This window comes from Hakea prostrata, chromosome 8 (genome assembly GCF_041222555.1).
Source record: "Hakea prostrata isolate BN-2017 chromosome 8, UWA_Hpros_2, whole genome shotgun sequence".
Taxonomy (NCBI): domain Eukaryota; kingdom Viridiplantae; phylum Streptophyta; class Magnoliopsida; order Proteales; family Proteaceae; genus Hakea; species Hakea prostrata.
In genome coordinates, this window is record NC_142607.1 from 25092817 (window position 1) to 25106939 (window position 14123).

Sequence of the window (14123 nt, forward strand, 5' to 3'; positions counted from 1 at the left end):
AGGGGCATCTATAATTGATATTTTCAAGGTAATAAATATAATTGATTACAACAAATGGTCTATATGTAGTTTGCTCTTAAATTAAACTCACTTTGCCTAAAACTTAAACTAAACTTGTGGAGCGCACGTATTTGTATTTTATTTTTTCTTCATCTCACTTCATTTTGGTTCCACACTTTTAATTACTTCATTATTTTTCTAGCAAAATGAATCAACTTCGACATTTTTCTAAGATATTACTGAAGGGTTTTGCTTAGTCAGTAACACCTTTCAGTAAAGATCTCAAGGATTGGGTCCACCTTTTAGTAAAGAGTAAAGAGGTTATGAATTGGATCCTCTCCGGTCGGTTCACAAATTAAATGAAAAAAAAGAAGAAATTTATTTTGAATGCAGCTAACCCCATTCGATATTGAGTTGGGATAGTTAAACCTTGTGATCCTAATCAAACTGCTGTGAGGATAGATTGTTAATTTCCGACGTTCTTACTGAATCATTGCGCCATTTTAAATTTAGTAACCTCCATGTCGGAAACCAATCGATTTGGAGCTACCGTCTACTGAAAAGTTGACTATGGCTCCATAACTTCTATAAGAACCGTTTTCTGAAGTTAGAAGAGAGTCTCATTTCATCTCTTCTTCGTCTCGGAGATCGAAAATGGCTCTGTTCCTTAGAAGATTATCGAATGCTGCTCCAGTTGTATTGAACAATACATTCAAAGATGGACCCAAATTGAATTCTGGTGGTTTTAGAATTCCATTTGGAGTAATCGCTGCTCTTTCTGGTGGAATCTCATACTACTATTACTCTTCGCCGAATATGGTAATTCCTGCTGTAGATTAGTCTTTTCGGCGGGAACTGCTTGTAGATGCAGTGATGTGTCTTGAATATCAGAGGTTCATTGTTGTCCGGTTTTCAAGCACGGTATCTTCATCTCGGTTAGGAGGAAATCTGTTTTCTCCGAGTATTTGGATCTGTTGAGTTTGGTTTAATGGTTATAATAGAAGACGTATGTATTGTCTATTTGATTTTTATCTGAGTTAAATTAGATTTTGGCTTGTTTGACCAAATTTTGTTAAGCGTTGGACCTAACTTTTTGTTTATATTTTTACCGTTCTCATATTCTATGTCATGGATGTTAGGATTTAGGAGCCTTTTTCTGTCTTGCTTTATTTCTTGATTACTGTACGATTCTGATCTTTCAGTGTTTACTTAATACACATTTAGTAATTTGTTTGATCTTTTTCCGGTAGAAAGTAAGTTATTTGATTGAATGTTGAGAAGTTGAAATTTCTTTGGTTGCAGGTTCAGCTGGATCACAGTACTGAAGCGGCGGGTGAAAAAGTTGGTTAGTTTTCATACTGTATTATCTATTTATTTATCTATTTTTTGAATGTGAAATCTGCAGAAAATTCCACAGCATGTGTATAGTATAACTAAATTGAAACAATCACTTATTGTTGAACTGTTGTAAAGTATATCATTCTTAGTTTTAGAAGTCAATAAGCAAACATGGTACTCGTTATTTGCTGACCAAGTGGAAGCCTTTAAAATGATGCCTCCATGTTGACAAACCTCAAAATCTAATTAAAAATTTTCTGCAAATATTCTAAACTTGGAGTTTGTATGGTACCCTACTGCATATGTTCCTGACACACTACTCTATGCACTCATTTTGGGTTTCTGCTCCTTTTCCAGCACTCAATCCAGATGAGTGGGTTGAATTTAAGCTACAGGAAAGTGCAAGGGTCAGCCACAACACAAAGTTGTTCAGGTTAATCTTCATTTCTTGATCTTACTTCTCAATTCGTATAAAATGAGATATATTATGTCTTATAAACTTGGGAACCCATGGCTTTTGCAACTTGATTCATGGATTTAGTTCCAAAGCTATACCAAGTCTAAAGGTCTGTGTGCTCTTTGAAGTACAAAAGATGGATGCATTTGGCTGAATAATTCAATAGTGATTGCCTTGGGTAAAATTGACTGGCTTGAGTCATTTCTTCACTGTACATAAGTAATACTTCCTGCACTTTTTGAATCTTTTTCTGCTATCAACATAGGATAATTGGTGATCATGTAAGGAGAGGAGAGGATGAAGGAAAAGCCAAGAGTTACTCAAATTGTTGTGCAAGGAAAATATTTAGTGCTCATATGTGGTTGGCAAAATCTTTAAATGCAGCGGATGTCTAAGTGGGATTTGTGCAACTGAGTATAAGTTATTAGGTCAGGGATTTGTCATTGGGTTGTAAAGGAGTGGATATTTGTTGGATGTAGCAATATCCATATTCGTTCTGTTTATTTACTAAGAAACTTGATATCCTATTGAAAGGTCCAATTCATATCCATTTAAATATTTGAAAAGATCTCCTAATCTTATATAATGGCCTATAACATCCTATTTTTACGCTTGCTTTTATCTATTTGCCCTTCATTTTAAATATTTCTCCACAAGTTCCTTTCTTACATAAACAAATCAGCCTTATTCCAATTAAATGGGTTGCTTACTTGGATTCATGCCCTTCAATCAGCTCTTTTCAGGAGCGTAGTTTGATACAAGGCCTAAGATGTCTATGTCTTTCCTTACCATTCTAAGATAAATTTGGGTCCGCCTTTGGACAATCAAATTGATATACACAGTCCAATGGAAGTTTAGATTGATGAACCCCTCAACTGTCCGATATCGATTTTTAAATCCTATGAGCAGATTCTCATTCAAGAGATGTCATTTGCTAACAACCATTTAGGATGTGTTGGATCGTCGCTCCTTCTAAATCAACATTTGTAGATGCCAATCGTGTATTGATTCTTTTCTTTTATGAAACTCATAGGTGAGCTTTTCTCAACATCAGGGGACTTGATGTAGATATGTTGCCTTGACCAACCGAAACCCAACTAAGGTTTCTAGATAGAGATCAGTTTGAGTCGTGGGTCTAGTATAATTTTAGGAAATATGATCTTGGGGAAATAGTGTCATTATTTGTTTTAGGAATTTGCTACACAACATTTTTTATTCTTTTAGTTTCCTTATTCAAATTAGAGTCCTTGTGTAATTGGCGTATTCCATTAAAGCTTAAAGGAAAATTCTATAGCATCGTCGTTCGACCAGCTATGATGTACGATGCAAAGTGTTGGGCTGTACTTAGTGTAGCAGAAATGAGGATATGCTAAGATGGATGAGTGGCAAAACTAGGAAGGATAAGATAAGGAATGATAATATTAGAGTTAGTATGGGAGTTGCTCCCATAAGTGATAAGCTTTGGGAAAGTCGTTCGAAATGGCACGGCCATGTTCAACGGAGACCCATAAATGCCTGTGTACGATGAAGTGATATAATCTAGATTGAAGGAACTAGAAGAGCTACGGGTTGACCTAAGATAACCTTAAGAGAAGTGGTGAGAAAGGATATGCATGGCTTAGGCCTTGTATCTAGCATGACCTCAAACAGAACTGATTGGAAGGCAAGAATCCATATAGCCGATCCATTTAGTTGGGACTAGGCTTATTGTTGTTGTTGTTGTTGTTAGAGAGTTGGTCATATTTAGGAGTCCTTAACTCTCTTTATATATGATCTAATTCCACAATGTTATATACAGATTGAATAGAATGGATTATGTTTTTGAGAGCCTGCATGGCTGGTGCATGCATGTTCATTTGTCTACCCCATCCCTGTATGCTCTCTTCTCCTTCCCCTCACCTACAAATCTGAGTTTCCTCAGGTTTTGTCCTCTCCCTACTGATCATCCATTGGTTTATATAAAGCTGTCACCACCCCCTGATTATATTTCCACCATTGAAGAGTTTATTTGATTCCAGTTCAAGAGAAAACTTTTTTCTTGAAGACTTCATTCTTCATGTTTCTGCATCACCCAATTTTTGGTTGTGAATGTTCATTTCTGTCGTTCACTTGTTGTTTGCCCCTTATCACTACAAAATTCAAACTTGAAAATTTTTATGCCGGGGAGGGTTGATGCAGTATCACCAAAATGGGCATCTTTGGTTAGGAATAAGTGTAGGGTTGAGTTATATACATGTTGGGCCTTTGATCCCTTGAATTAATATATGTAGTGGGCCACTTTATCAGCCTAAAATATGAGTTACTAGGTTGCATATGGTGTTTAAATTCTGTGTGTAGTTTCGTTTTGGTATTTTTATTCTTAGATTGAAGTCATTGAAGTGGTTCCACCATGTTTCAATTTAATTTATTTTAATTTTTTTAGCAGTTTTCCTTTTAAGTATTTTTAGTGAGGATGGGTAAGAACTCTGATTGAGTCTTTCAATTTCCTAGTTAGTTTAGATTAACTAATAGTTTAGGGATATATTTCCTTTTTAGTTTAAGAGTCTTGTCTTGACTCATTTGTAAGAGAACGATTTTTTTTTTTGGGGGGGGGGGGCATTGAATGGGGATTTTATAGCAATGGAAATCTTTTTGCTGTTCTTTTCCACTGAAAATTTTTGGTTCCCTTTTAAAGTTCTCCATTATTGTTCTACTTGTATTTGACCCTATGGTTGAGGTTGGAGGTAATCTTTTCTGATAATGATCTATGATTTCATATCCCATCCCTAACCTAATATATTTGACTTAATACTTTCCTGAGTTCTTGAAATTTATTATTTATTACCAGCCCAAGCCCATTACCCTAATGCCCATTTCTCGTGTGATTTCTTGCCCGTTGGTCTCTTGATTTACATTAAACTGAACCCATCCTTCAAAATTATATCGTGTTCTGGCTCCTAAATTGACTATTCATCAAGTCTAGCACTATGTTTGTGCCAACTGTGGAGGCATGAGAAATTGCGGATCCCATAGAAGCATAATATGGACATCAGTCTTATACAGTCAAAACTGTTCTAATCCAGTTTGTTGATCATGTATAATAGCTTTTGAGATAAGATGAGCTTGAGATCGAAGGATGAGTGATCCAGTAATTAGATTTATGTGTGTTATTTAAAGGGGGGGGGGGGAAGAGAAAGAAAGAAAGAAATGCCTGAAAAAAAGTGATTTTAGAGTTTCACTTGATTCAGCTTGTCTGATTGATTAGCTACTGTTTCATCCAATTACCCGTTCAGTATTTTCTTACTTGCCACCTTTATTAATTGTTCATGGGTCCTATTGAATATTCTGTATTATTTTCTTTTTGGATGGGTTAGCAAATTGTGTATTAAGTATTCTAACTCCATTTTTCTGATTTATGTAGTTCATCCTAATCATTCTAACCTTCTTCTTTTTCCCCTCTTGAAATGCATCTAATTCCTAATCAGCTTTTCTTGGGATATGTTTTATATAAATCTCAATGAAGTTTCCAAACTTTTGTATGACCTTTCACATTATGGCAGGTTTTCATTTGATCCTAATGCAAAGTTGGGCTTGAATGTTGCTTCATGCTTTTATACAAGGTAATCCACAAGGCATATCAGCCATTTTTCCTTCTTATCTTAAGGAGCTTTTGCAATTACTGAATTCAGTGGTTCTTATAGGGTTTGATGACCTATACAATTGAAATCTCTTAAATAATCTGCCCATTTTGTAGTAATTTTTCATTACTGCAGGGCCCCACAAGGACTTGATGATGAAGGGAAAATGCAATATGCGCTTCGCCCGTAAGTCTTTCTATTTAACTGATAACGTGGTTGATGAGAACATGTTTCTTAATATTAGAACAAGCTTCACTTAAAGTTTTATAACCTGCCATGCCCAGTTGATCATTGAAACATCAACAAGAAACTCAAAAAAAAGAGGAAGAGAGAGAGAGAGAGAGAGAGAGAGAGAGATTTTAATAATCCTGACTTAATTGAGATGGCAAGTTGAGACGAGTTTCCAGACCTTGTTTAAAGGTCTTGTGGCCTTACACTGCTACTTTGAATGTATGATTATATAAGTCATTATTTTTATGGTCTTCCGGTCTAAAATCTTTCGAGTAGAAATTTTACATAGAACTCCTTTGGTTAAATAGACATATGTTTGTGTGTGTGTCTATGAATTTTTATTGGTTCTAATTGTTCAAGTATCCAACTCAAGACATTAAGCTATGAGGTAGAGATGTCCAACTAGTGCATGAAGTCATTCAAGCTCCCGTAGTTTTCCAATGGGGGAAAAACTCCTCACTTGTTGTTGCCCTCTTTTGAGGTGAGTACACAAACTACACATGGCATGTGTAGCCCCTGTTTTGGGTGATCTATGTTCAACAGTGGGTCCAATGGCTCTAATACCATGTGACAACCATTCGCACAGCACTTAGGCAAACCAAGGTGTTGGGAGGGGAAAAAAGTAAGTTGAAACCAATGAGGCAAGGTGTTTGGTTGACTAGGCAGTCCAGGAAATGCCTTGACAACTATGCTTATCTCAGAAGCTCAAGCTGTTAGGAAATGGGCACAACAACATGGCTCCAGCGCTTGCATGACTTTGACTGAGGGTAGAGAACTGGGTCGAACATACTCCCATTTACATATGTAAGATCGAATAGCTGGCTTTAGTTCAGATACATTGTTCAAGTATCCAAACCAAAAGCTTCTGCCATTTTGGTGGAAAGGTCTAACTGGTAGAAGAAGAAGGCATCTAAGGCCCTAGAGTTTGCCAACTTGGGATTGCATTCCCAGTGCTAATGCTATTGTACTTTTGGATATAACTTACCATTTTTTCCCTTAATTGAACAGAAGTTGCTTAGACTGTCTTATAAATTTTTATTTTTGCTAATTTTTTTTCTATTTAGGTATACGCCTATATCAGATCCAGACGCCAAGGGATATTTTGATTTATTGATTAAGGTATTCCACCATTAATTGGCAACAAGACTTTCTAATTCTACTTCAATTACCCATCAATGTTCTTAATTCTTGCTTTGAAGAGATCCTCTTAAAACTATGGATACTGAAGTGCTTTGTAAAACAAAATGGTGCAGATGTACCCTGATGGCAAAATGAGTCAGTATTTTGCAAGTTTAAAACCAGGCGATGTATTAGAAGTCAAAGGGTAACTTTTCATATGCACTGTTATCACCTGGAAAACTATTTTGTTGCTTCTTCTTACTAATTGATGGACTTTGATTCGCAGGCCAATTCAAAAACTGAAATACACTCCCAACATGAAGAAAAACATTGGCATGGTGAGGAAATGACATCCGTGGACCCAAGACTATTTTCAGTGTTTAATTATTCAAAGGTTATAGGGAAAGAAGAGAAACACAATTCATATAACAATATACAAAAAGCTTTTAAAAATTTTCAGCAGTGTGATTATCTTGTAGTGATAAAAATTGAAGAACTTTAAGTGGCTTGAGAAAACTAGTTTTTGTTCTTTCCATTAGTAACCTTTAGAGTATGTTCCTTCTTTAAAGCCATCCCATACTCAACGATTAATTTATCAAGAGATATTCTAGCAGACAAACCCTGTCAGTAACCTGGTAACCATAAATTTGTGGGGGCAAGGGGGTTGGGTGGAGCGGAGGGGGGGGGGAAACTGATGTGGGGAAGTGTTACTGATTGTATAGTGGATACATATGACCGGACCACACAAAATGTTTTGGCATTTATTACATGTATGCTGCACAGCTTCCTCTTTAATTTTACTCATTGTAAGCCCAAATGCCCTCATGGCCTTCCCTATTGGCTGGTTCTACGACAAGAAAGGCAAACCTGGTCCTGGAGGCTTCCAGACAAGCAGAGTCCGGGGGTATTTTCCTATGCAGCCTTACCCTAGTAATGTTTGCTAAGAGGCTGTTCCGATGCTATCGGCTCAAATGCCCTCATGGCCTTCCCTATTGGCTGGTTCTACGACAAGAAAGGCAAACCTGGTCCTGGAGGCTTCCACACAAGCAGAGTCTGGGGGTATTTTCCTATGCAGCCTTACCCTAGTAATGTTTGCTAAGAGGCTGTTCCGATGCTATTGGCTCATTCTACCCGATTGTAGAAATTTTCTGTTTTATTCCAGCAGAGACTAAGATATCACTATTGGTATTGTAACAAGATTTTCCTTCCTTTTGGCGAGCCAAAATAAAATATCCAGCTTTCTTACACCTAGTTTCTATCCCAAATAAAATTTGACCTAGAACTCAGCAAAGGCAGCTTCAGGATCTCTGGATCTCTGGGCACCTTCTTCTTCTTTTTTAGCTGTCCTGGCTCATGAATGTTTTATAGGTGATGCATGTAACAATTCCCTCTTCCTGATGATTGTTTTATGTGCAAGATGTTGATTTGTAGCATATGCATCTTGTGTAATAGAAATTAGATGATTGCGTACATCTTAAATTAGTACCCCACACCTTAGCAATAATTTCGTAAATGCCCCAAACCTGATTGATTGGCTTGATGTGTCTCAGCATCTACTCCAGTTTACTTTGAAATAAGGTTGATTGAAATAAGATTGCAACCCAGTATTGCTACAGCTAGCATAAAGATCATGCAACTTTCTTGAGGCATCTCACTGATGACCGAACTTTTGTGTGGTATTAAAGGAGGATCCAACTGACTCATAAGCAGCAACAACATTGTTAAGAAAGGGGCCCAGGTGCACTTAGGTCCAGGTTCTTTGGATTAGACCAACATTGGTTATTTGGGCTTGTGGTTTGATTTCAAGTGATTCCTCTTTTAATTGGGAAAGTCTATTTAAGACTTGCTTTTATTTCAGTTAACTATAATAGTTACTTCAGTAAGGTAGACTCTTATTTGGAGTAGGATCCTGTTTTTAAGTTTCTATAAAACCATTGCAAGGCTCTTTGGCCAAATACGGTACGGAGGTTTACGAGATTGGTTTTATTCCAAACAAGCTGTGTGACTCAGTGTTTAATGCAGAGGGATTCTGGTTGTGTGTAGCCATGTAGGAAGCCTTGATTCTCTTTTGTTCTTTCCTTGTTACCCTGTAACATAATACAGGTACTGTTCACTTGAAGTCAATTAATTATTCTCATCATAGGTTTTAACGACAGATTTGATCCACTGGCTCTCAGATATACTTGTTCACAGAGGTAATATGTCTGATTAGTTTTAACCCTTTTAATCCCATCCTTAGGAGTTTTCAAGGGCTGCCAAGGGGATGAACTTTGTCCCAAGTTTTGGAATCTTCTGAACTTTTATTTTGCTGCCACTTTAAATTCATCTATTTCTGCAAATTTCTATTTCAGAACTGATCTTTTAAAAATTATATCCATTCCAACTCTGGTTGCTTTACTTTTGGGATTAGCATTGGATAGTTAAACTTGATTTAAATTTCTGGCTGTTCCTAATGGTTTTGTCTTTCTGAGTTCTAGTTTCAAATTTTATTAATTTTCTAATTACTTTAAATCTGACTGTCGGATCTTCTCCATCTTTTCAAGGTTTTTATTATTCTAGTGATAACTGGTTCCTAAAATCTGACCATATGAGAAGGTTGAAATTTTTTGGCTAATTATAGGGTTGATTATCTGTGTTGGGTCAGCTTGGGAAGTTGTTCTGATGATTTTTAGCTTGAAACTAAGGTTCATCATCCTACCCCTGCTCATTGCCACTACAATTGCGGATGATTGGATCTATCTTTATTGACTTGGTTCTTCGTGCTTACAAAGTAAGAATTATGAGAACAGAATTAAAAGAAAAAGGAAAATAGGATAATAACTGAAAGATGTCAGAAAATGAGTCAGTGCAGCTATTGTTACTATCAATTAAAATCATTACATTAGGCTATGATTCTTGATGTATCTAATCCATCAATAACATAGTAGCTTCCTTGGTTATTACTTTATAAGTAAAAGTGAACATTTTACATCCACAATCTAGTGCCTAAATATAATGTACATTTTGCTAATCTTCCATGTGGTAGCTTAGTTTGCACCTAATCATGTTGTAGCGTAAATTCAGTGTGGTCCATTGCTAATTTCTCTCCTTTTCAAAAGCTCTTGGTTTTTTCATAGACTGTTTCTTATTTGACAAATAGCCTTCTGACAGTTACTGATGCAAGAGTCGAACTCAAACTAGGAAACAAATGGGAGACAGATTGCAGCTAGGATCACTACAATAATGCAGATCATATTAAGTAATTAAAATTTTATAGATCAAGTTATGAAAGAATAACATAAAAGGATAAGGATCATAGACAGAAGAAGGGGGCAGGGGGATTTGCTATCTCGTCTCAACCCTGGGTCTCTCACCCATAGCTATCTCAGCTGTTGGACATGGATTTTTTCTTCTTATTCTTTTTTGTTGGTTTTGTTTTGGGGTGAGCTGTTGGACATGCATTACTCCATAAACAATGGCAATATGGCCTCAAAATTTGGCTTGTCCATTCTAAATGTCTAATCTCTTATTGCAATGTAAAGTGCCTATGTATAGCTTGGCCACAGCTTTACAAAATAGTCTCGAAAATAGAAACTTAAGAAAACAGAAGCTAAGCAACTGAAATAGAAAATTGCTATAAACATCAAAATAGAAGCTCCTAAATAGTAAGAATCTGAAATTAGAATCTACCTAGGACTTATTGAAATGAAATAGAATATTACTCACCAATGAATAAAATAAAATATACTTTCTAGAACTAAACTAATGGTAGATTTCTATAGAATATCATCAATATCCAGCATCTAATCTTCAAACTGGCTGCATATTTAGCCCAAATCATTGCTCAGTGAATAGTAACTCCGGTACTGTTCATCTGAACTCTAATATATATATATATATATATATATATATATATATATATATATATATATATATATATATATATATATATATATATATTATCTTGATCCCGTTTCTTCTTCATTATGGGGTTGCTTAAGGTATGCTCTATCACCAACAAAATTTGCCACATCATCAGATGAAACTGCCTCTTGCAGCTGTCACATCCCACGACCTTGCTGAGCTGGCTTTAGGGCTTTTCCTGTAGGTACATATGGACTTGTGATCTAAATCAGTTACTGCAAGGGGATAAATCAATAACATAACATACATTTGTTGGTGGGATAAAATTATGGCATGTAGAACATCGAGTGGGATCTATATCAATTTAACAGCTGGAATGGCCATACCATCCCTTCATATTCCACCAGTAGTTTGATGCGGAATTTCAGCAGAAGAAAAGGAAGAAGCGCATGCAATCAAGAGTTGGTTAAGTTGTGAACAGAACCAAGTTTAAGTCTTCAATGGCCAAGTATTTTTGGGCCTTGTATTGCTTATGGTCAATTTCTATATGTGGCTATAGGGAGGAATCCTTGGTATGTTGGGTTACTGGTGATGGCGTCGGCTCCAGCTCTGTGGATCATGGGGCGACTCCTGATCATGTTCTTCTGTTTTTTTCCCTTGGGTGTATCAGTCGCAGTTCAATGAGTTATCTAATTATTTTCAATTTGGTCCTATCCTTATATTTCCACATGTTGAAATTTGTCACACACCGTGGCCTACCATGTAATGGAAATTCTCCGTTTCCAGTGTCAAAACCTTTCCTGTATACCAAATTGCATTTGAGATGAAACTTATTGGCTGAGTAGGCAGGTTACATTAGGTGGGAGCTTTCGTTGTTGCCATCTGAGCTTATATATGTAACATGCACACACCAACTGGAAAACATTAAGTTAATAGGTAAGCCCAGCTAACGCTTGGAGGTATTCTTTTGTTCCAGATTGCAGGTGGTTCTGGTATTACACCAATGCTGCAGGTAATTGATGCTATTGTGAAGAATCCTGATGACACTACACAGGTAAACACTTGCGTCTGCTATAAAATCAGTTTAAACAGCATTTGTTTGGCCAACCTGTACATATCGCTTTTGCTTTTTAAAAATATACTGTTTGGTTTCAAGTCCAATAGAAGAAATGGTCCTGGATAGAATTTAGAAGCCATTTTTCGGTTCTGCAATTTTCAACTCTATTATCACCAAGATATCTCTCTTCCCATTGCCAGATTGGCAAGGAAATTTTTTTCTTGTTAGTGCAAGAATAGATCTGTATAAGCTTCCTTTTTTCATAAACTATTAAAATGGCAGCTGGTGCTTGATTAGATTTGCCTGCTTTCTTTCATCATTGTTCTTTTTCCATCTAAAATGGCTACATTGTCAGGCTTTCAGAATATGTTTGGCACTTTTCCTGAAAACTGTTTTGTAAATTGGATAATTAATCAGTCATTTTTCACGCTTAAAGTATGTGTTTTGGTGCATAAGTAGTAGCACTAAGTGGGATGACTTTTCATTCTTTCAGGTGTCTCTGATATATGCTAATGTATCCCCAGATGACATACTACTCAAAGAAAAACTTGACACACTGGCCACAAGCCATCCTAATCTGAAGGTATCTGCAGTTATTGACTGGCATGCTTTTGGTGGTTTTGAGTCTTGCGGTTAGTTTCATTGTTTCCCGAAAAAGTGCTAAGCATTCTTTTTTTCTGGTAAATACCAGATATTTTACACGGTAGATAAGCCTTCACAGAATTGGAGGGGAGGTAAAGGTTTTGTTTCAAAGGACATGGTTGTGAAAGGCTTGCCTGCTCCTGCTGAAGACTCATTGGTTCTTGTAAGTAGTAATCTTCACTGTGCATCAATGCTTGGTAGCTTTTCACCAGTTTGTCAATCTTTATATTAAACAAATTTTAAGGCAACACTCCATCTCAATTGTACTGAAATTACACTGCATCAAATATTGGATTGGCCTTTAGGTTTTATTAAGATAATGCTACATTCTTAATTTTTGAAGAAACAAAATGGCAGGATGATACAGTTTGAGCAGTGGATCGTTTCCTTTGCATTGTTCAGTATTTAAATTCAACACCCTAAAAGAATGCTAAATTTGATGGTTGATATAAAAAAGTATTACCATTTGAGTGTAAATCTCTCCCCAAGTAGGTTTCAAACCTATGACTAGTCAGTTAAATGGTTGACTGCTATTCCACATAGTTACTGAGGAACAATGGCATATTAGATCAATAGTATTCAATATTTTTTTATTAGCTTCTTGAGATACTCCTATGATATACATGTTGATGGAATTGCTGTCATTGATAAGCCATCCTTATTCTGTAGCATTTGCATGCATAGACATGTTCTTTTTAACCCAAAGTAGGGTTTGATTTCATGAACTGATTGCTGAAATCCGGGTATTGGAACTCCAAAACCATACTTGGTTATATTGATGCCTCAATCATAGTGGAACAAAGGCAATGATCTGACCCTATGTTGCATCACTTCATTGATAATTCAATCTGAATCCTGCCATTATTTTTTTACTCCTCTTCCCTTCCAGGTATGTGGCCCACCTGGATTGATGAATCACATCTCCGGTGACAAAAATAAAGACCGTACGCAAGGGGAGGTAGGTGAAAACCTTTACCTTTCTTTTTTTGGTGAAAAAAAAGAGTTTCTTATGTTGTTTTATCTTCTATATGCGCAGCTCACAGGTCTATTAAAACAGCTTGGTTACACAGAGCAGATGGTTTATAAGTTTTGACAAATGAAGTCCCAAAGCCTTTCAGTTTTCATCATAAAACTACCGTGACTTCTGTTGGCATTTTGGTTCCTCGTGCCCCCTGCTTTTTTTCTATAGTCGTGAAAAAAGTTGCAGAAAATAATCCCGGGATGTATCTGTATGTCCCATTTCTCTGATATTCTTTTTTTTTTTTCCTGCATATAATAGGGGATTGAATTTCCATGTAGCCCCAAAGCACCTGATGCAAATTTTACAGCTGGGAATAACAATTCTAGCCATTTTTTATGAACAGAATAGATATGAATTCAGAACCATTCGTTGCTGAATCACAGCCAGTCACTTGAGTTCATTTGGGACCCCTCTTCTTTTCTGCCAAGAAGGCAAAAGAAGTGAGAATCACATTGCATCAACGTCTACCTAATTTTCAATTTTATTTCAAGTTTTTTACATGTGGGTCTTTTTAGTGGATCATAAACTAATATTGTGTTTTTTTAGTGCAATATATTATGTGTGGGTTTCAACTAGACTAATACCAGTGTGGGTTTCAACTAGACTAATACCGTTAGATTCCGTTAAGTGTATCAAATTTTAAACCTAAAGGGACCAAAATACCCCTAAGTTATTTAGTACAATGCATTGTGACTAAAATGTTCTTTAACTATTCATAATATATATTTTTTAAACTACATATTAATTAATGTTTAATGACAAAAAAAAGTTAATTAATTAATATATCACAAAAAAATA

General features: G+C 36.1%; 1 protein-coding gene across 1 annotated transcript; it reads left to right on the forward strand.

The window, feature by feature from the left end:
* Positions 1-510: 510 nt before the first annotated feature.
* LOC149007460 (NADH-cytochrome b5 reductase-like protein) lies at positions 511-13845 on the forward strand. Its single transcript, XM_089165883.1, has 13 exons — positions 511-819; positions 1303-1345; positions 1696-1771; positions 5335-5394; positions 5548-5598; positions 6708-6762; positions 6897-6967; positions 7049-7100; positions 11582-11659; positions 12156-12245; positions 12354-12467; positions 13194-13262; positions 13341-13845. The coding sequence occupies exons 1-13, from the start codon at positions 655-657 to the stop codon at positions 13395-13397; spliced, it is 981 nt and encodes a 326-aa protein (XP_089022009.1). The 5' UTR covers positions 511-654; the 3' UTR covers positions 13398-13845.
* The last annotated feature ends 278 nt before the right edge of the window (positions 13846-14123 follow it).